This window comes from Ailuropoda melanoleuca, chromosome 13 (genome assembly GCF_002007445.2).
Source record: "Ailuropoda melanoleuca isolate Jingjing chromosome 13, ASM200744v2, whole genome shotgun sequence".
In the NCBI taxonomy this organism is placed as follows: Eukaryota; Metazoa; Chordata; class Mammalia; order Carnivora; family Ursidae; genus Ailuropoda; species Ailuropoda melanoleuca.
Window position 1 is genome coordinate 44,389,245 of NC_048230.1, and position 21,354 is coordinate 44,410,598.

Below are 21,354 nucleotides of genomic sequence, written 5' to 3' on the forward strand. Positions count from 1 at the left end.
AATTAAAAGGTCTAGGTTACCATGGGAGCCCACAGAAACCTGAGACAGCAGTTCTGGAATCCGTGAAAGTAATTTTTGGTTGCCCTCAACAATGGGGCACCCGGCTGGGGGGGGTGGGGAGGGCTGCCAGCTGGAGTGGAAGAGGTGGGACACCTCACTGTGTTTGGGGGAATCCCATACAACAAAGGACCGTTCCACATCCCACATGACCTTGAATGTGCCCTGCACATTCTTATAGGCAAAAACCCCCATTTATGATCTCAGATTAGAATCAATCGTATTGAAGGGGCTCCTGGGTGGCTTGGTCAGTTAAATGTCTGCCTTGGGACCGGGTCATAATCCCGGGGCGTCGGGATCCCTGATCAGCGAGGAGTCTGCTTATCCCTTTACCTCTGCCCCTCCCCTCTGCTCGTGCTCTCTAATAAATAAAATCTTTTAAAAAAAGGGAAGAAGAATCAACCATTTTTTATATACATAAGCACAAAAACAAATACGCAGTTTTAATCCATGGTGAATTCTCTTAGCCAAGGGACGGGGACACATTCAGCTCAGCACTTCACGGAGGGTCGATGAGCATCTCAGGAAAGCACGGCACTGGCGCCAGTGGGGCCCGAGAGCGAACGTCAGCTCTGGCTCCGTCACCGTGCTATCCCACCAGACGTCAGTCCCTGAGCACTGGTGGACGGAAGTAGGCTGCTCTGTGCTACGGTCGGCTGGCCGCTCTGCTTCCTCTGTTACACTGACATGTGCACAGAGGTGTATCATCTATGAATTTTACTCTTTGGACAGTAAAGGGTACCGCAAAGTACCCTGACCAAGGGGTTTCAAAGGGTGTCTGGCAGGTTGGAGAACCAGCAGTCTAAGTGGCGGCCCCCAGGATATCCGCCTAGTGTGTTGTGGGGAGTGAGAAGGTACACGTTGCTCTCCCGGGGCACATACAGCACAGGCGTGGCAAAATTCCAAATGACGTGAAAGGTGCCTCCTCCCTGCTCCCCTCCCTGGCGTCCAGTCTGAGCTGCTCTCCCCGGCTGTCCTCACAGAAAGATCCTATGCCAAAGAGCTACTTTCCTGTAACCCTGGTCAACACTCCCATCCACTCCCTTAAGTACCTGGCCTAACAACAGTCCTAGAAAAATAAATCAACTCAGTTAATTCACACTAGCATATGAAAGATGCTGCCACTGCCTCTCACTCCTCAAACATTCATTTCAAAAAGAAAGTGACTGTCAATCCAACTGGATCTTAAAAATTCAGGCAGTGTATTTCTTCATGGTTCTCATGACAGTTCCCTCAACTGGGATTTATAGGGGATCCAGTTACTAACATGTTTGGGCTACTTGTAAACTTGTCTTTGTTAAATTGGGGGTGCTTCTTTCTACAGAACTAGGGGAAGGATGGCTACCATGAACAAACTGGGTTACCAGTTCAGTGAGAGTAGAAGCCAGGTCTTCACAGGATCCAAGTTAGTGTTTACTTTAAAAAAATGACCAGATAGATATGCTTTCATGAGTTGGTTCTCCAAGTTTAAAATTCCCATTCTTTTTAAACTGTACAGTCCGATGACTCTTTTTTTCCTAAGACAACATATGTTAAGCATGTTATAAAAGATTTGGCCACCTTCTCATGGCTACAATTTTTTATTATATACTTATGATGTACATAGCATGGAATACAATACACATATCATCTCTCTCTCTCACACACACACACANTACACATATCATCTCTCTCTCACACACACACACACACACACTCAGAAATGGTCTTAAAATGACTCCCACTCATAATACCAAAAATAAATAACAAACAGCAAATCCTTTTCTCCTACACAGCCAAACAGACAGTCATCTTTGGTTACTGGAAGGGGCAAAAGCAGCCCTGAGCGAATATCCAGAATCAAGCTGACTTCAACTAAGAACGCCAAGCGGATGAGAGAAGAGCTATTTGAGCCCCTGATTCGAGTGGTTCTGCGGGTGGTGCGGGTAAGTTCAGGATTTCTACCGTAACACAGAAAGAGGAATCCATGTCCCACAGGCACATTAAGAAAATCTACTGTAGCTGGAACTTTCCCAAGAGAGGAACAGAAAACACACCTGTAGCCACCGCAGTGACGAACTTGGATCCAAAATGTCCGTCTGGAGAGAGTCGACATATGTTAGGGTGCTTATTTTGGAAGTCCCCTGCAGTGATACATTCTTCCGAACTCAAGAAATAGGTGTCCTAAGAAAAGAGAGCCGGCATTTCCAGTTTTACAGCATCATGGGGAAACATACTCCTATTTCTTCTTTAGAAAATATCAAGAACTTAACGGAGCCTGTCAAATACTGCATGAGACAAACACCCACAGTCCCTGGCTGTCACAGACTCCTCCTCTCCCACCATGAATAACTAGGAGGACCAGAAGCATCAGGCATCCACCCCCACGGGCTGACCTCCAAAAAACACTGCTGGGTGAAGGCCAGGCGGGGGGTTGCCCTGCAAGGCACAATCGACAGGCCAAGCCTTAATTTATCAAGAACACAGTGTTGAAAATAATTTGGTCTAAAAACCAGGATGAGGGACGCCTGGGTGACACAGTCAGCGAAGCATCTACCTTCGGCTCAGGTCGTGATCCCAGGGTCCTGGGATGGAGTCCCACATCAGGCTCCTTGCTCAGCCGGGATCCTGCTTCTCCCTCTGCCTCCCATTCCCCCCGCTTGTGTGCACTTTTTCTCTCTCTCTCTCTGACAAATAATGAATAAATAAATAAAATCTTCAAAAAAAAAAAGCCAGGATGAGCTGTGCAGAGCCACCCTGCCAGCGTGAGCCAGAGCTGGCTTGTAACCAAGCTGCAGGCTGAGCTAAGTGGACACTGGGCACTCCCATCCCATCTCACCTTATTTCGGCTGTATCGGACGGTCCCTTTCCGGGTGTCTTCTGAGACGAGGTCTGTGAATATCCAGCCAACCTGCATGAAAAAGGAAAGTATCCTCTGAGCCTCTCCCTGAAACAAGTGATGAATGTTTTCTGGCCTCTGCACAGAGACCTTATGAGCACCTCCATAAGAGACCCCTGTGACCCAGTCCTTTCTAGGTAAGGCAGCCCCTTAGCTGAGCTACCAGGGCTTTCAAACGCCACCCGGATGAAAACGGCCACCCCCCTCTGGCGGCGCCGGCCTGGAGGAGACAGAGCAAGAGCGGGGCTTATTTCTCCGTTAGAAGCCCCAGGGCACCAACTCTGTACCCAACACTGTGCTGGCTTCAGGGGGAACCCCCGGGGGTGAACCAGGTTAACAGAATGCCTCCACCCCCAAGAGAAGAGACAATGAGCAAGCGGAGACAATGCTACTGCAGATGCTAAGGCTTTCTCCTTAAGACAAGAAATGGACTCCCTACAGAGTGCATTTAAAATAAGGACCACCACCACAGTCCTTACCGAGTGGCCCCTTTGTGCTCTGCTAGGACTGAAGAGAGCAGGTAAAGGCACGAGCTGCTGAAACCCCGTTATTAGGGCACCCTCACGCCAGTCCCAGACAGCTGCCTGTCTGTGTGCTCTGTGGTCCCTAGCCTTCCTGTGCCCATGAACCTCACAGCCGGTTGCCCCTCCTGAACCAGAACCGGGCTGAGAGGTTTACAAGTGGGGCTGGACCCCAAGTACACATCCTTTGGAGAAGTGACGCGGTGCCCATGACCCTGTCCAGCAGAACCCTGATACAGAACGCTGCAACATCTCCTGTAACATAAGACCAGGCAAACACGGAGAACTTCATTTTCTTTAAAAATACCCAAGCAAACAAAAAACCCACGGAGGGGCGCCTGGGTGGCACAGCGGTTAAGCGTCTGCCTTCGGCTCAGGGCGTGATCCTGGTGTCGTGAGATCGAGCCCCACATCAGGCTCTTCTGCTATGAGCCTGCTTCTTCCTCTCCCATTACCCTGCTCGTGTTCCCTCTCTCGCTGGCTGTCTCTATCTCTGTCAAATAAATAAATAAAATCTAAAAAAAAAAAAAAAAACCCATGGAGGATGCAGCAAACGGGCCCAGGCAGTGAGTAGAGCAGAGCCAAAGCCAGGCAGAAGTCAGCTAGGGCAGCAGAGAAAGATACTGAACAAGAGAAACTTCAAAAAGTTAAACCAAAATATGACCCTAAATCAACATGCTGACTCCTGGGGCACCTGGGGGGCTGTCCGTCAGTTAAGTGTCTGACCCTTGATCTCAGCTCAGGTCGTGATCTCAGGGTCGTGAGTTCAAGCCCCACGGTGGCTCCACGCTGGGTGTGGGGTCTACTTAAAAAAAAAAAAAAGATGCTGATTCCTTACTAGAAACAATAGGACACTGTTTTCTTAAAACTTTTGTTAAAATGACTTTGCTCTATAAGCCCCTAGGCTTACAAACATTCCCTATTTTCCCTGTTTATCTGTAGAGAGTTATTTTTTCACTAAGTTTATTAACAAATAAAGGATAAAACTTTGGGATGCCTGGGTGGCTCAGTGGGTGAAGCGTCTGCCTTCGGCTCAGGTCACAATCCCAGGGTACTGGGATGGAGCCCCATGTTGGGCTCCCTGCTCAGCGGGGAGTCTACCCCTCCCCGCCTCCTGCTCCCCCTGCTTGTGCTCTCTCTGTCCAACAAATAAATAAAATCTTAAAAGAAAAAAAAAGGATAAAACGTACATAGCTATGAACATTGAAATTCTAAGAGGTATTCAAATTCACCTTCACTATTTCCCTATAGAAGCCCTCCTGTGAAGCTCCTGGGAACTCCACCAAGAATGTGACACAGACCTGATGAACAGGCTCAACACAGAAGCTCTTCCGTCTTCTAACCGCCCAGTGAAACTAGGAAACCTCACATGCGCACACAGCTGAACTAGCAACAGGAAATCCAGGGATGACGGAAGAGGGAGTGCCAGAAGTCCAAGCGCCCGGGGCAGAAAATGAAGGGGCGGCAAGGACACGTGAAGGGAGGGCTCCCACAAAGAGGCCAGGCCTCAGTGTGCAGACAGCAGCGAGGCTCCTTCCTGGGCAAGAAGAAGGGGTCTGGCTCCTGCTGCCTCTTTCTTCCACCCTCTGAAGCTGTCCTCAGGAAGTGGGACAGACAGATCTCAACGTAACAGCCCCAGCATAGGGATCGTTGCTTTCATTTTACTCTAAATCAGAGAAATGTTCTCTTTCTATTTCAAATCCGAGGATCATAAAAGCTACGGCGTCCATAAAACACAAGCAGGCTTTACAACATGCCGGCCCCGGCACGACCTCGACCAGCCAGGAGGTCAGTTCCAGAGAAGGACTGGCCATGCCGCCCACCTGGATGTCCCCAACACAGAGCCCTGGTCCCCCCTTCAAAGGCCGGCGGAATGCCTCAGTACCTTCCTCAGGCCAAGCTTGGCAGCAATTTCATCCACCACCTCAGCTTTCGGGTCTTCCAGAAGCTCCAGGCTGTTCTGTGTGCCAATCTGTTAGGGTAGTAAAGGGAGAAGATGGACTCAGAGGAGCCTGCAGTCATCCCACTCCAATTCTGGCTCAGGAGTCCCAAGGGGCACTGCTCTACCCCTTGCCAAAAAGGAGAATTACAGCAGCAGAAAAAGTTGACATCCAGATAAAACACAGCCCGAGCCCTCCAGGCTTTGCCCCTTATCAGGCTACGTTGTGCTTTCCAATCCAAACTCAGGGGACGAGAAGATGGTGACACTCAGGCTGGTTCACATCACACAGTCTCTTGTCAAGTGTGTGGTTGCTCTCAGGACTGAGGAAGCCTGTCTACACATACTTTTGGTGGGTTCCTTCACTGGGGAAAGTCAGTTTCAAAACTCCTTCGGATAAAGAGTTTCCTTCCAAATAGGTTTGGGTACATTGGGCAAGATTCCAGCTGTAAGGCAGCATTTGTTTCCAGAAAACGGGCTGGGAAAATCTGTGTGCGGCTCCTGCAGGGGCACTGCTGAGCTTCACAGGCAGGACTGAGTGCGAGATGAAAGAGGAATGGAAAAGGCACCTGAACTCAGCAACCTGCTGGTTGATGGGCAGAGCGCTGGGCTCGGGGCAGCACAGGGGCTAGGACTCTGACTGGCTCACATGCAGCCTAAACCGGCCACAGGACCCCAACTTCCTGCAGTGGACAAAGCTTACCGAAATCCTTCCTCTGCCCTGAAATGCAGCTCGAGAGTCATTAATAGTAAGTATCATACGTAGCAGAAAGACCAGCCACAGGAACAGGAAAATGAAGGTAATCCCAAACCAAGTTATACTAATTGGGTATATCCTTGCAAATGAGTCAAATTCTGGCAAAACAACAAAAGAACTTTCTACCGCTCGGTATAAGCAACACAGAGATCTTTAATCCCTTCACAGCAAAGGTCACACCGTCAACTCAGAACCAATCCAAGGATCCGGTTTCGTGACCTGTGGCAGCATGAGCTTCAACTGCTAACGAGCTGCAGGTTACTGGAGGTCAGTGGTTTCAACCTGCAGGATCCCCACATTGGGGGCTCTGTTGATGCCGCTAGTAGTCTGGTCGCCAGAGCTCCTGTTTCCGTGTTTTAGTCAATCACACTCCTAACACGACTGCTGAAACTCCTCACGAAAGGCGCCCTCCGCAAAATTAAATCTCAGCATCCCGTGCTTCCACCAGCAGCTCCCTGGTCACAGAGCGCACAGCGTCACCAAGCCCTGGCGGTTAAGTCATCCCCGCTCTCTGGCGGGGTCTCTATCGCCACCTAGTGTCTTAAATGAACCAGCACAGAAGCCCCCCCCGCGCCCCCACCTCTGCAGCTCTCAGGAAATATGGAAACTGGCAAAGGGGTGTAGACTGCACTCCAGCTCTGCATAAACACAGCCAGGGAGACAACGGCACGTGCGCAGGAGCTACGGACCGGCCAGCGGCCAACAGCCACAGGGCCTGAAGTTTCAGACTCTGGTTTACTTAGGACGTTGGCTGGTCACGGGGTGACTCACAGACACAGTGCAAGGTGACTACGGTGAGTAAAGTATGGCATACACCCAAAGAAAGAAGGAGAATGGTATGAATATCTGTGTATTTGCTTGTATTTTAAAAACTTAAAACTTGAAAAATCTACACCACACATTCTGGAAAAAGAGGGATAGGATGAAGGCTTTTGTAGATCTGACTTTGGAAGCCTGCAAAAAAATTTTTTCCCAACATTTTAACTACAAATTTCTTTTTTTTTTTTTTAAATATTCTATTTATTTGCAGAAAGAGAGAAACCCAGAGAGAGGGAACACAAGCAGGGGGAGTGGAAGAGGAAGAAGCAGGCTCCCAACATAGCAGGGAGCCCGATGTGGGGCTCGATCCCAGGACCCTGGGATCATGCCCTGGGCCGAAGGCAGATGCTTAACGACTGAGCCACCCAGGCGCCCCTACAAATTTCAAACATACAGCAAAGTTTAAAGAATTTCGCAGTGAGGACCCACATACCCGCTATGTAGATCCGGCCACAAACACTTACTGTACTCTATCCACCCCTCTAGTCACCCCCAAGCCCTCTTAGTTTTCTGTTATACTTCACAGTAAACTGCACGCACAAGGACTCCTCCCAAGTACTTCACAACACACATTGTGGACTAGAATTCCATGCTTATGGTTTCCACTTTTGTAAAGAATACACATAGATACACACACACACACACACACACACACACACACACACACACGATGAAACGTACTGCCTAAATATTTCATAGAATTATACAACAAATATATATATAAAAAATCAATCCCGGGACGCCCGGGTGGCTCAGTAGATGATATAATGTATTTATGAATGGGGGCACTTAATTGCGTAGGGCTATGGTTCTTAAAAGGGTGATTCCCCAGACGTACAATAGGAATGTGAACACTATTAGTAATGCAAATTCTTGGCCCCACCCCAGACCTACAGAATCTTGAAAATGTGGGTTAAGAGTCTGCCTCCGAGATCAAAGGGTCCTGGGATTAAGCCCCGCACTGGGATCCTTGCTCAGCAGGGAGCCTGCTTTTCCCTCTGCCTCTGCAGTTCCCTCTGCTTGTGCTCGTCTCTCTAATAAATAAAATCTTTAAAAAAAAAATCAATCCCTAAATACCGAAAATAAAACAAATGAACATAAATGTGTTACCTAGGTGGTGGCATAGTCATACAGAGAAACCTTCCAAGTGACTTTAAAACACAGATTGATTGCTGGTCCCTCATGAGACACATCCTGAGGATTCTCCTCCTTCCACAAAAAAACAAAAAACAAAAACAAACCACCTTCAACTGTTTTCAGTCCTATACTGGTAGTAATTTTGGTACCGCCATTCTAAGACAGTTGCCTGTATGGTGTGGGATAAAGGACACGAGTAACCCCGTGATCCTCTAATTCCATCATTTCTGGGCCAGCTGACCACAGACATGGGCGAAGGACATACAGAATGACAAGGGAGGGAGCAGTCCTTGTGGCACTTTGGGGAAACCAACAGAAGTGGAACACAGCCAACAGATTAAAATATTCCATCAACGTCCAATTTACTGACATTGACAAGAGTCCTTATTATCAGGTAAGACAACGTCCTTACGCTCTGGAAATGCACACAGAAATATTTAGCGGCCATGAGCTTACGCTCCAAGAATTCAGAAAATAAACACTGTGTGTGTGTGTGTGTGTGTGTGGTGTACAGAGACGGACATGGAGACAGACTGGGCAAATGACAGAGCAGAGGAAGTGAAATGAAGTGTGAAACGAGAGCCCCGCACAGCCTTTAGAGCCGGGCGACACAGAGGCCGTGGACTGTGAAGCCTGAGCTCGCCTACCTGGGGAGGCTCGTAGATGGCAGCCACCTCGGCCCTGATGCCCAGAGGGATGTCTTTGTGCTCCGTATACCGTCCGTACAAGTAGCCGAAATGCTGGTTCCCTGTCTTCCTCCAGAAGTCAAGGAAGCGATCGGCAACCGTGTGATTCTCAAACATGATATTGTCCACGTGTCTGTATTTCTGTAGAGCAAACAATGGGCTAATGAATCCACTCCGTTGGAAATAACTTATTTTTCTAGTGTAAGCCATTCAAAAATCTCCACCCAGCTCTTTACACACGCCGCACACATTTTAAAATGTGCTCTGCCCTTAAGACCATTTCAGATTCTAGAGGGTGGGTGGGGTAGGGGGTGGGATTCCTCAATAAGTTAATTCAAATTTATCTCACTGGGATTTCACCTAAAGTGCAGGTTTTCACAATCTCTAACACAAAAGGTAGTTTTCAAAAAGAGCGAGCAGGGAGAAAGAAGAGAAAGAAAGCAGTTTCCAAGCAATCCCAAAGGTGGTGGAGAGCTCTCTACAGAGCAAACGTGGGCCGGCAGTGCAGAAAAGGTGAGGGGGGCACAGAGACCAGAGGGGAAGAAGCCAAAACACTGCATGCACCTTTCCCTGGTCTCTTCCTCCTTCCAGAGCCCAGCTCCCTTCTTTACCTGGACAGGTGCTCTGAGCGGCTCCAGGACAGTTTGGTTACCAGCTTCCAGAGCCATGGTTTCTTAGAAGGCAAAGTGCAAGCACGAAGCATTTTAAATAGTCCCCGAGAAAGTTCTGCCTCCATGCAAGCCGACCAAAGAGAAAACAAAATACTCCCCCCTCCACGCGAGGAACAGCTAGACATCTCACCAATACCGTCTCCAGCGTATGACCTGGAAGTGCACTTGGACCTGCCACAGACAGCGCACTCTGCCAGGGGTGGATCCCTCCAAGGAGGGCCTTTTCCGCAAATGCTCGCTTCTGAGCCATGAACACAAATCTACTGCCTTCCACTGTCTAGACGGACACAGTGAACATCTCACCTGTCTGTTCAGCGTGATGGCACTTGGCTGGCACTTAGTACAGATGCCGTTAGGCCACGGAAGGTGTCCCTCGCACCCTGATTTAATCTTGCAACTGATGTTCTCCAGGGCAACAAACTTCCCCCTGAGTAAGAAGAGGCAGCTTAATTACTTCAACATTCCAAGAGTGAAAACTTTAGCAGGAGACTGGAGATCGCATGTCAAATGTCTTAACACCTGCAGAACAGAGTTCTAAGAAGCTAAGCATGTGGCAGGGAGCAGCAGGGGAAATGCATGAAGAACTGCTATCGTGGGCCCCCAGCTTCTGTCCTGCACACGGAGACTATGCAGAAACACAGAAGTGTTTCTCTATAAAAGTCTCTGTTTTCAATGTCTGTCGCTACCACCCATGAAGATTTTCAAGGATACTATTAAACCCCTACTGATCTAACCTGAGCTGCTGACCGGAAACAAAGCTTGTTGTGAAGTTTCATTAACTTATCAGCAACATCTACATCATGAGTCCAGCACTTATATGTTTGCAAAAAACTCTGAATCACAGGGAGAAACCCTGACGAGGGCACCTCACAAAGACACCTTCCCCGGCTTCTAGCTGAAATAAAGATCATCCAGCGAGGAATCCAGGGCCCCACCCTGACGTGGGGTGGATGCACACAGGTGCCTTCGCCCTCTGCCAGTTTCCCACGGACAAAACGGTCCAGGAACTCGATCCTGTCTTCGCAGGCCAAGAGCATGCCGGCCTGTGGGCCCCTGGGAAGCAGTGACCGCCACCAGCCTGCAGGGGACCGAGAGCTGCCAACGTGCCCCCTCATGGGATACCGGGGCCTGGACCCAGACTGGTAGAAGGCCGACGGATTTCAGCACAACGAAGCTCTACTCGTTCCCAAATCCAGAAAGTTCCATGGCTTACCCCACTGACAGGCAAGAATGGGTTTCTGGTAGGAATTTTTTCTCGTGGTCTTTTTTAAAAAAGCCATTTGAGGGTGTCAGCAGGTTGTCAGAGAAAAACTATAATCAGGCCAACATGACATTCTTCACAAAATGTTGCTGACTTGGGTTCAGCCGCCATCTCCTCCTGCTGCACCGATGGGAATTATAAAATCACGGTATGAAGTCCATTACCTTCTGGGAAGGTGAACATGTAGTCGTATAGGCAACAGAAAGGGGTCGCACAGGAAGTACTTGACATGGTTTAAAAGAAATCACAGCGCTCTCAGCCCCTCTCAGGCCACCATCACAGCCTGTGCGGGGAGCCGGGAGATGGCCACCCCACCGCCCGCCTGAGCCTGCACAGCTCTCGTCGAGGCGCTGAGGCCCCGAGGCCCAGCCACAGACAGCCCAGCCGCGATGGCAATGCCATCAAGCTGATAAAGAGGCAGGCTCCAGAGCAAGGGGCTGATTGGGGCTGTGGAATAGGTGAGCCAAGATAACCACGGGCCAGTTCAGTTTTTCCGAAAAGCAGAGGAGGACGAGCTCTGACCACCCTCGCACCTTACCCTCCTCCACCCTCACATAAGGCTAAGTTACCCGCCTGCAGGAAGTCTGGGGGTGCTCCCCAGGACCTCTACAGTGGCCACTGCCAACCTGGCATCTGCCCCACACTCGGGCACGTGGATGACCACAAGGGGTCAGGGTCTCCACCCCTGTTTCTTTATTGAATCGGGGCAAAAGTCACAGACTCAAATGCTCTGTGCCCAGACCCTGAGCTTTGCTCTTCTCATTCATATGCTCACAGGCTTGAAGCAACACCTGCCAGGTACACAAAAGGAGCTTCTGCTCGCCAAAGCCACACCGGCACAGCCTAACTCCGCTCAAGTTGCTTACTTGTCGGCCCCCCCGGTCAGCTTGCGGATGTAGGCGTGGAAGGACATGTGCTTCACAGGAGGTTCAAGATGGTTCAGGTAGTCCTCGTCAAACGGCTGCCAAAACACACACAGTCAGTACAGTCACGCACCTGCTGGCGTCTCGAGGCCCGGAGAGGCAGGCAGCCAAGCTTTGCTGCACGCAGGGAGACCAAGCCAGGACCCGTGGAGGGCAACGAAAGAGGACGGGCACTTGGTTCTCACTTATCATTCTAGCACCGAACCAAAGGTTTCTTTGTGTACTAGTTATCTTTCCGAGACTAAAATGAATCTCTATTAAAGTACAAAATACTCTAGCTCAAGTAAATATTAAAAAAATTTTGAGGAAAAAAAAAAGTAGCCCATAAGATGAAGAGGAGGCTCATGAGGAAAATCAGGATGGCCTTGCTGCTGTAAACTCAGCATTAACTAGTTACCAGTCAGCATTCTTATGGTAACTCTCAATCTCACCAGGACGAATCAGTAGGACGACGTGAGACTAGAGGAAAAGTAAATCAAAGCAATGATGAGCACAGAAACTGCCAGCCCCAGCTTTGCGTCAGGTTTTAAAAGGATTGTCCAGGGGGCCCCTCCATCACAACAGTACAAACGCTTCAGCCATTCATAATCCACCCAGAAGGTCACTCCCATAAATAAAGGCCCGTCCTCTTCAAGCAGCTTGCACTAGTGGGAACACGAGGCCCAGGGCAACAAACAGATATGTTCTTTTCCCCACTCTGACCCAGCACAGGGGTGCAGGGAAAGTACTGACGTGCTCTGGGGAGCAGCCCCTCCCACCAGCCCAGAACTTACGCTGCACGGACTCTCACCTCTAGCGGAACACAATGCACACATTTCCCCAAGGGGCCGTGTCGGCACCTGAGAGCGCAGGGCAAGAGAAACACACAGCCATTAGTACGCCTGCTCTCCTGTCGCTGCCTCCCTAAGTTTTTGATATTTATAACGTACGCCATAAGAGAGTATTTCCCTACCTGTGTGAAATATTTCATTCATTTTTTCTTTCTTTATTTTTAAGTAAACTCAATGCCCAACACAGGGCTCAAACTCACAAGCCCAAATCAGGAGTCTCATGCTCTATGACAGCCCCGCCAGGCACCCCCCCCGTATGGAATTATTTTAGATGGTAGGTGAGCATTTTTTACTTTAATATGGTTTAGTATTTATTTCTATTTGTATTAGAAAAAACTGCCCAGCACGTCAAACCTGTGATTCTATGGATAACAACTGCTTAAAATAACACTAAATACAAACAAAAGGGAATGGGCTGAAAACTGATTTAAACAGATGTTGAGTAAACACTAAGGAAGCTGGGATGTGGACATGGCAAAAACACCTTGTCAGCGGGACAGAAGTAACTCCAGTTGGGAAAACACCCATTTTGTGCACGTTTTTGGAAAAGCATGAGGACGCCTGGCTCTATGGGTTTTAGTGACTTCAGTCAGAGAAGCCTTAGATGCTCCACGCACACAACGTGGCAGCACAATGTGCTCGGATGAGGAGGCCGGTGATGGTTGGTGGGAAAGCGGAGTGGCCGTCCCTCTGGGCTCGACTGGATCCTTTCCTAAATGGGGTCACAACTCCTGGATGCACGTGCATTCTACACTTCAGAGTGGAGACAGCCTGTGTCTCCTAACAGCCAGGCTCTCACAGATACAGGCCGGAGCGCTCGCACACACGGACACGAGCACCCTCCAAAAGATCCCTAATGAAGCCGTGAAGACACAGATCACGGGGGGGCCAGCACGGGCTCCCTGGGAGGATGCCAACGGAAGGGGCGTGCGGCTGACGGCGATGCTGTGAGGCGGCTCCACGCCAGCCGCAGCAGTGCCGTTTGGGGCTCCTCAATCTAAAACGAGTTGCTAATGCAGCACTTAGAACCCCGATATCTCGATGTCAGCACCCTGTCATGTTTACGGACGCGGAGTGATGCAGTTACAGAAGGCTCTACTGCAGACAAACCACCTTCGCTCAGACATTTCACATCACTGAGTGTAAACGCAGGTATTTCTAACCAGTTTAAAAACTGCCGGGGCGCCTGGGTGGCTCAGTCAGCGAAGCACCCGACTCTGGATTTCAGCTCAGGTCACAATCTCACGGTCATGGGATCAAGCCCCACATCTGGCTCCACGCTCAGTGGGGAGTCTGCCCAAGATTCTCTCTCCCTCTGCCCCCCCCCCGCCACGCCTGCACCGTGCCTGCACGCTCTCTCTACCTAAGATAAATGAATCTTTAAAAATTCTTAAAATGTTTTAAAAAATAAAAGAACTGCAAAAAATCACAAATACAGAAACATACTCCAGCACCCCATCTCCTATGACCCTGGCTAGGTGAGGGGCAAATACCCAAAGGAGCGGCATGTTGAGTACACGAAGCACCCACTGGGAAGAATGGGAAGAGTGCACTGCGACGTGAGGCTGACGTTTCCCGACTGCCATCCTACGAGATGAGCTGAGCAAGCGCCTTGCGCTGGTGGGGGGCCGCCATCACCCCTTCCTGCCCTGGCACACCTGCTGAAGCCCGACGCACTGCGTGGCGGGCAACAACCCAGCAGTGCATCGCGGTCGAGACTGGGTTTCAGTTTCCTCCCTTCTCCAAATTTCTTAGTTCCAAACACTTGAAAGCTTTTGAAAGTACATGGGGAACATACTTTGAGATTCACGCAACAAGAAAAAGCTTGAAAAATAACCTGAAGTGAAATTTTATCTGAAAACAGACGGTCAAACTCAAAACTTGTGTTTCTTCAGCAGATACTCATTCACACAGGGCGCGTTACAAACATCTCACTCCCTGAGCCACTCAAGTCAGCACAGCAGGGACCGGAATCCCACCAACACTTACAGCTGTGGGTCACGGCTTCGATAAATCTTCCCGTCCTGCTTGCTGAGGTACTGGTCGATCTCATCCTCCACCACACTGGGAGCACCGCAGGCCTTCAGCCCTGGCGGGGCCGACGTCTCCATTTCCGAAGAGGGGCCAGCAAGGCCCGAGGGAAACAGGAACAGCAGATCTCCATGCCTGTCAAACGACAAACACAGGGCAGGGCCTGCCTTCTATCCTCCCACAAACTGGGCTGCACAGATGAGCGGCTCACCCTCATGTAAGGGTCTCCGACATCCAAGAGTCAAATGCCAACCTCCCTGAAAGCCTGAATAATGAGGCCTCTAACTTTAAGAGACCAGAATTCTGCCTTTGCACCTCCCCTATGCTCCCTAGCATTCTAAAGGTCAGAGCGGGTTCTTCGTAACTGTGACTTACTTTTACAGCTGTAAAAATCCATATGCCCGTGCGACTGTGCACAGATGAAATACGGCCACAACATACACACCTGGCCTGGAGGCAGCGTTCTTCCTGCTTCTCACTCTGGGATTGGCTCCCACTTTTCCTTGTTCATTCCTTACCGTCTACTATCCGGCACCCCGACACTTCACCTACCTGGTACACAGCCTTCTGCTTCTTTCTCTGCGCTCACACCCCCCACACACACGTGTATGCAGACACCGTATGATGCTGCTTGACAAAAATGAGATTATCAAAGACACACATTTTGGATTTGCTTTTCTCGTTCAACAATACCTCACCCCAGGTCCCTCCAAACACGGGGTCTGTGTCTGGTCACTGCCTCTGATGGTGGCACAGCGCCTGCAGCAGGCCCGACTCATCACTTACGCCCGTGCTCCCACACCGACGGGCACGTGCACCACCGACAGGTTCCACCACCAAGAACAGCACTTGAGGAAAGGCCCAAGGACAGGCAGCTGTGTGGTTTCACTTCGACAGGGCACATCTCCAAGAGTGGCCCTGCTAGACGGAGGGTTCTGTCTGCGGTGTCGCCGATGTGCTGCTTTCCAAACAGGCTGCGATTCATAGTTCAAACAGCACAGTTTGATTTTCCGTCATTTCTGTGTGCGGCACGCTCTTTCCTTGCTCACTCACACTGCTGACTCACGGCAGGACCCAGTCAGCACAGCCAGACCAACGAGACCCAGGGTGTGAGATGCTCCCACTGCGAGTGCTGCACAGCAGCCTGGGCTTCCACGCCCAGAGAGGGGCTACAACACTAAAATCAACCTCAGTCTTGGAGGAAAAGCTGCAGTACTACCGTTCGGTAAATACGTGACTGCTGTGGACAATACACACACGGAAGGAACAGCCTGCTGCAGCCCTGACCCAACAAACTGGGGAGGGGCGGGGGCAGCAGGCCTTCAGCGCAAACACCGAAGACACGGGGCACTAAGAGGCTTGGCTGTAGCTCTTCGGTAGGTCTGTTCGCTCCTCTTCTTCTTTCCATAATTTAGGGGTGATAAAACTGCCGAATTCTAACTAGAGACTTCTGCTTCTAGCAACGGACCAGACATTCCTAAACACCCCCCAGCCATAGACTACTTGGCTCAGTCGCCGCATCAGCTTTAACAGATACGCTCTAAAGTGCACCGCGGAGCTCTAGCGGAAGTAAGGAGTTGCCACGAGTCCAAACAACCCACAGTACTGCCGACAGGAAGGGCGAGAGAACACGGCCCTACGGGAGCCCTGGGCTTGGCTTACACAGTCGTTTTCTGGGCAACAGGAGGCGAGTCCACTTGCCTGCCTACCTGCGGCAGGCTGCTGAACCCGAAACGCCACATAAAGCCAGGCGTCTCAGCAGCTGGGAAGAATAACCAGCTGAAAACAGGAACCAAGGAGGAATCCTGTCTTCCTGCATCCACCATGCAGTAGGGAAAACAGTCACCTCCGAGAGTCTGTCACCACAGGCCTGCTCTGCCATGCATCCAGGGTGGAATTAGGGATGCTACTTGGCTCTGGAAGCCCAAAGACAGAAATTCACTGGAGGGAGTGCCAGGTCCACAGCGCTCCCTTGTGCCAAGAGAAGCAAGTGCAAGCTTCCCCACAGGAAAGCCACTGGCCAGCTGCCCTCAGGGACTCCCCTCGACCAGGTCTGGTCAATTACAAGCTCTCAAAAATGGGTCACCAAATGTACAAGAGAACAAAGCCACTCCATAGAGTGGGCAGACACAACAGTAACAGAATTAGACAGCCAAGGACTTCAGATTTGAAACTGCAAGACATGGAATATAAACGTCTACAGAATGTTCAATGAAAACGGGATGGAAAGAGCACAGGCAACGAGAGGCCACCCAAAACGACAGGGGCTTCTGGGAAGCAGGGTGGCAGGGGCCACAGATTTGGGTAAATCTTCCCAAATCCCTTCATACGGTCAGGCCAGCCAACCCACGGACAGCTCTGACAACAGTGCCACCCTGATTCCACCTGGGGGAGACATACCACCTCAGACACCCTGAGACCCAAGTGGGAAGCATCATGCATGTGACGGGCCAAGGCAGAGCCCCAAGGAGCCAAGCCGTCCTCAAATGGAAGCCCGTAGGGCCAATGTGAGAGCAACACAGCTCCCGTGAGCACAACAAGCTAATAGCCTGGTCTGAAAAGAAATCAAATCAAATATTTTAAAAGTGAAAAACATAATCCCTGAAACAATAAAGAGAACTGGAGAGAAGTGATATTTAAAGAAATAATGGCCACAAATTTTCCAGACCTGATCTGCAGGTACAGAAAATACAACATCCATCAGGTAGGCTTAAACAAATAAACCAGGAATCCACACCTGGACAAGTCAGAGAGAAACTGTAGGTCCCCAACAGAAACAGAAAATCTTAAAAGCAGCCAGAGAGGGGGAAAAAAAGATCACTTATAAGCGAACAACACAATACGGCAGACTGAACTGCAAGCGGAGAAGCCAGAAGCGGAGAGACCAACGCCAAGCTCAAAGGAACACCACTCCCTCCTGCAGACACGCTTCAGGTAAGACAGACGTAGCCCTCAAGGTTAGACCCAAGCTGGTCAATAGGCATTAGGACTATCACCGGAGAGATACACTCACGGGTGACTGAGGAGGACATCCCCTCCAAGTGCCCCCTCGGGATGTCGGAGCCGGCTCTCCCCTCTGGGGTCCCCCCCACCCCAGGACAGCACTAGTACGACAACACCACAGCCTGATGGCTTTCTCTCAGAGGGTGTCTATAGCCTCCTTTGCTTGTATGTGCTACAGAAACAGTTTAAAACACACAGCTCTCATTTCCTGCAAGCTTGCCACGCGCAGGCACCGTGCAACCACGCACCGGTGGCACTACCACCCGCCTGCAGACGTGGCTGGTGAGGCCCAGTAAGGTTAAGTCACTTCCCCAGGCCCACTGCACTAGCGGTGGGGTATGAACACAAGCCACGTAACATTCGTGAGAAATGATTCTCAAGACGCAAAAGCTCTTTACAGCCTGAAAGGAAGGATATACCTTGGCCACGTGGGAAGTAGATGAGATCAACAACAATGAAAAGCTTTAGCTAACTGCAGAAATAGGCAAGTGGCAGGTGCCCAACAAATATTTGTTGAGGAACAAATGAATGAATGCTCTAACTGCATATTTTTCCTAGATGTGCTAATTTGTGAACCTAAAAACGATCACACAAATTGTCAAGACAGCCTCTTACTCTGACTGGTAAACAGGCACATGGTCAGCTGACAGCAGAGCTCAGCCCGATCAGCCGGCAGTGGACACAGCAGCCATGCTGCCTGCAGCCCAGAGAGGAGTGCTCCAAGCTCGCTGAGGTCTGAAACCACTGATACATGAGAAGATGTACCCAGACAGGTCGGACAGGAGTCAGCAAACATCTTCTGTAAAGAGCCAAACAGTAAATATCTTCGGCTTTGCAGGCCATGCCGTCTGTGCCACGATCCCTCAGCTCTACCCTCACGGCAGGAACGCACACAGACAAATGATGTGGCTGGGCTCCAGGTAAACCACGAGAACAGGCAGCGGCTGCAGGAAGAGGGCTTTACATCTGAAACCCCACTGACATGCCTTGGAGGAGCTCGAGGGGGTCATGCCTCCAAGAAATATCGTGTGGGCAACAGCCCCTTCTACCCTGCAAGCAGTCCTGAGGCAGAACCGCACGCAGCTCTGTTCAAGGTCCCTCCCTGCAGAGAAGGAGCTGAGTGTGCAGCTGCACACCCCCCCAAACCCATAACTTTCTCTCCTCAGTGACACACGTCACAGTCTGCGAGTCACTCAGCTCCGCACAAAAGGAGCGGCACACCCAAGGTGACTGCTGGCTACCCCACAAGAAATACGGCAGCGTCAAGGGGAAACCGGGCAGCACCGAGCAGCCTCGGGGCCCCTGCAGTCTCCCCTCCCGTTCCCTGTCGTCCCCTCACGGCACTTACTGGATTTTGAGCAGACTGAGGGATTTGGTTGACGATGCTGTTATCTCTCCAGTCTTGTTTCTATTGATGTAAACCGAGAAGCCATTATTTTGGAAGCCAAACTCCTTTGCAACCTAAAACGAGCCCCAAAAACAGATATTGAAACAAATATTTGAGTCTCACTACTCTGGCCACATATACATCAGATGGTATTAGAACAACACTCATTAAATTTAGAAACTGCTCCTCGGGAACCAAATTTCTCTTGTGATTTTGCTCTCTTGTAAGGAAATTTGTACTGCCTACACAGATGTCAAGTAAAATGAGAAAAGTGGCCAAACAGAAGCAAAGCTCTGTGAAAATGGTAAGACTATATGACACATTTAAGAGTTTGAGGCAAGCAAAAGTCATGGCTGTATCTGGAAAGTTTAACTTCTACTTTTGAAATCAATTGTAAAAACCCAATTCCGGGGGCGCCTGGTGGCTCAGTCGGTGAAGTGGCTGCCTTTGGCTCAGGTCATGATCCCAGGGCCCTGGGATCAAGTCCTGCATCGGGGTTCTTGCTCAGCAGGGAACCTGCTTCTTCCTCTACCCTTTCCCCCTGCTCATGCGCTCTCTTTCAAATAAATAAATAAGATCTTAAAAAAAAAAAAATTCCAATTTTGAAACCTAAGAGAAGAAAAATAGAAGTGAAGAATGGTGCCACCAAGTCAGTCCTGAAGAGGGTACGCACAACGGGTACTGCACCAGGTGCCACGAACATTCACTCACTGACTCCACAAACAGTAAGCAGTCCCATGTGCCAGCTCCATTCTGGATGCTCAGAACATAACAATGAATAAAAACAGACAAGGTTCCTGCCATCAAAGACCTCAGCATCAAACGGGGGAAAGAAATCTAATAGACGAGAACCACAAGTGCAGGTAAGCACCAGGCAGGAAAGGAAGAGAGAAGCATGGGAGAGGCCACTCTGGACAGAAGGACAGAGAAGGCCTCTGAGGAGCACGTCTGAGCAGAGCCCCAGAGGAGGAGACTAAGGCTGCTACTCACAGAGCTGAGAAAGAATAGTGCAAGGGAGAAGAGCAAGCACAAAGGCCTAGAGGCGGGAAGGGGTTGGGAAGAGAGAGGCCAGTCAGGCCAGAACCCAGCAGGTAAGAAGGAAACATAAGAGACAAGAATGGAAAGGTAGACAGGACCATGTGGGCTAGGAGTCTGCATTCCAGCCCAGGTGCTGTGGAAGCCACAGGGGCTGACGGCAAGGGGTGGCCAAGCCAAGAGACTTACTTCTCATCGACACCCTGCTGAAGGTGGGAAGAGGAAACAGCAGAGCCAGCTGTGCAGCCCAGAGGAGACGGGGCTCAGACAAGGCCAGGACAGCAGAGATGGAGGGAGGAGCACACCTTCCAGCTATTACAATCAACAGCTCTTGCTAATGTGGGTTGGGGGGCAGAATGGAGTGAGGGAAAGGAAGGACATCAGCACAATGTTCAGATTTCTGGCTTGGGAACTGGGGGGAAGGCCACACCAGTAAGGAAGCACGGAAGAGGGTGAAAGAGGAGGAAGACTGAAGGAAAGACCAGGCCTTCCCCTTCCCTTCAACGCTGAGACTGAGGGGGTGCCTGGTACCCCGGGGAAGGCATCAGCAGGCAGTCAGCATTTGAATCTGGGGCCAGGAGAGGAGTCCAGTTGTAGCTCAACATTCAGGGGTCATCAGAGTAGAGGCAAACACAGGAAGAGACCGGGAGTCTGCTCAGCAGAGAAACAAACAATACAATGGAATCAAATGGAAATTCTACAGCAGGAAACAGTAACTGACATGGGAAACACTAGGTGGGCTTCTCAGCGGACAGGAGAGGCAGGAGGGGGAGCCGATCGGCCTGAAGACAAATCACGAGGGCCTGCACGATCTGAAGACGGACATCTGAAAGGAAAGTGAAGAGAGCCCAAAGAACTCCTCGGACAGTGGCTAATGATCCTAAGGACAATAAAACAAGGACTGAAAAGTATTTGAAGAGCGAATGGCTGAAAACCTCAAATGTGATGACAAACACAGAGTAACAAATCCAGGAAGTTCAGCAACCCCCAAGTGGGACCTCAGCGTCAAACCGCTGACAGCCGGAGATCAGTGGAGACCAGAAGACAATGGAATGACACCTTCAGAGTGCTGACAGGGAATAAAAATCCGTCAACTCAGAATTCTGTATCTGGCGAAAACGCCCTTTGAATACAAAGGCAAACTGAAAACGTTTTCAAGCCAACAAAAACTGAGGGAGTGTGTCCCCAGCAAGTCTCCACTTCAGTAAATGCCGGGAGACATTCTTCAGGCAGAGGAACAAGACACCAGATCGAGTCAGACCCAGAGAAAACACGGGAAGAACACAAAAGGCAGAGACTAGGACAAGAACTCTTCACAATCTGAAACCAGCACATTAAATGTTCTGTGATTGGTTTTCAAAAGAGAACTGCGTCAGCTATACTTGAATAATTAATAAATAAACAGAGAATAAAGGAGGG

At 50.2% G+C, this 21,354-nt stretch overlaps 1 protein-coding gene across 3 annotated transcripts in view; it reads right to left on the minus strand.

The window, feature by feature from the left end:
- NPLOC4 (NPL4 homolog, ubiquitin recognition factor) overlaps window positions 1-21,354 on the minus strand; it is a 59,671-nt gene that overhangs the window by 30,995 nt on the left and 7,322 nt on the right. For 2 of the 3 annotated variants that reach the window (XM_034641708.1, XM_034641706.1), the window contains exons 2-10: window positions 18,862-18,974; window positions 14,469-14,645; window positions 12,440-12,488; window positions 11,593-11,687; window positions 9,769-9,892; window positions 8,756-8,935; window positions 5,342-5,428; window positions 2,876-2,947; window positions 2,094-2,220 (exon numbers count right to left, since the gene is read on the minus strand). In XM_034641708.1, coding sequence (XP_034497599.1) covers window positions 2,094-2,220; window positions 2,876-2,947; window positions 5,342-5,428; window positions 8,756-8,935; window positions 9,769-9,892; window positions 11,593-11,687; window positions 12,440-12,488; window positions 14,469-14,590 — 856 coding nt within the window. In that variant the 5' untranslated portion in view covers window positions 14,591-14,645; window positions 18,862-18,974. The remainder of the gene's footprint in view (window positions 1-2,093; window positions 2,221-2,875; window positions 2,948-5,341; window positions 5,429-8,755; window positions 8,936-9,768; window positions 9,893-11,592; window positions 11,688-12,439; window positions 12,489-14,468; window positions 14,646-18,861; window positions 18,975-21,354) is intronic. The other variant, XM_034641707.1, reaches the window with a different exon arrangement.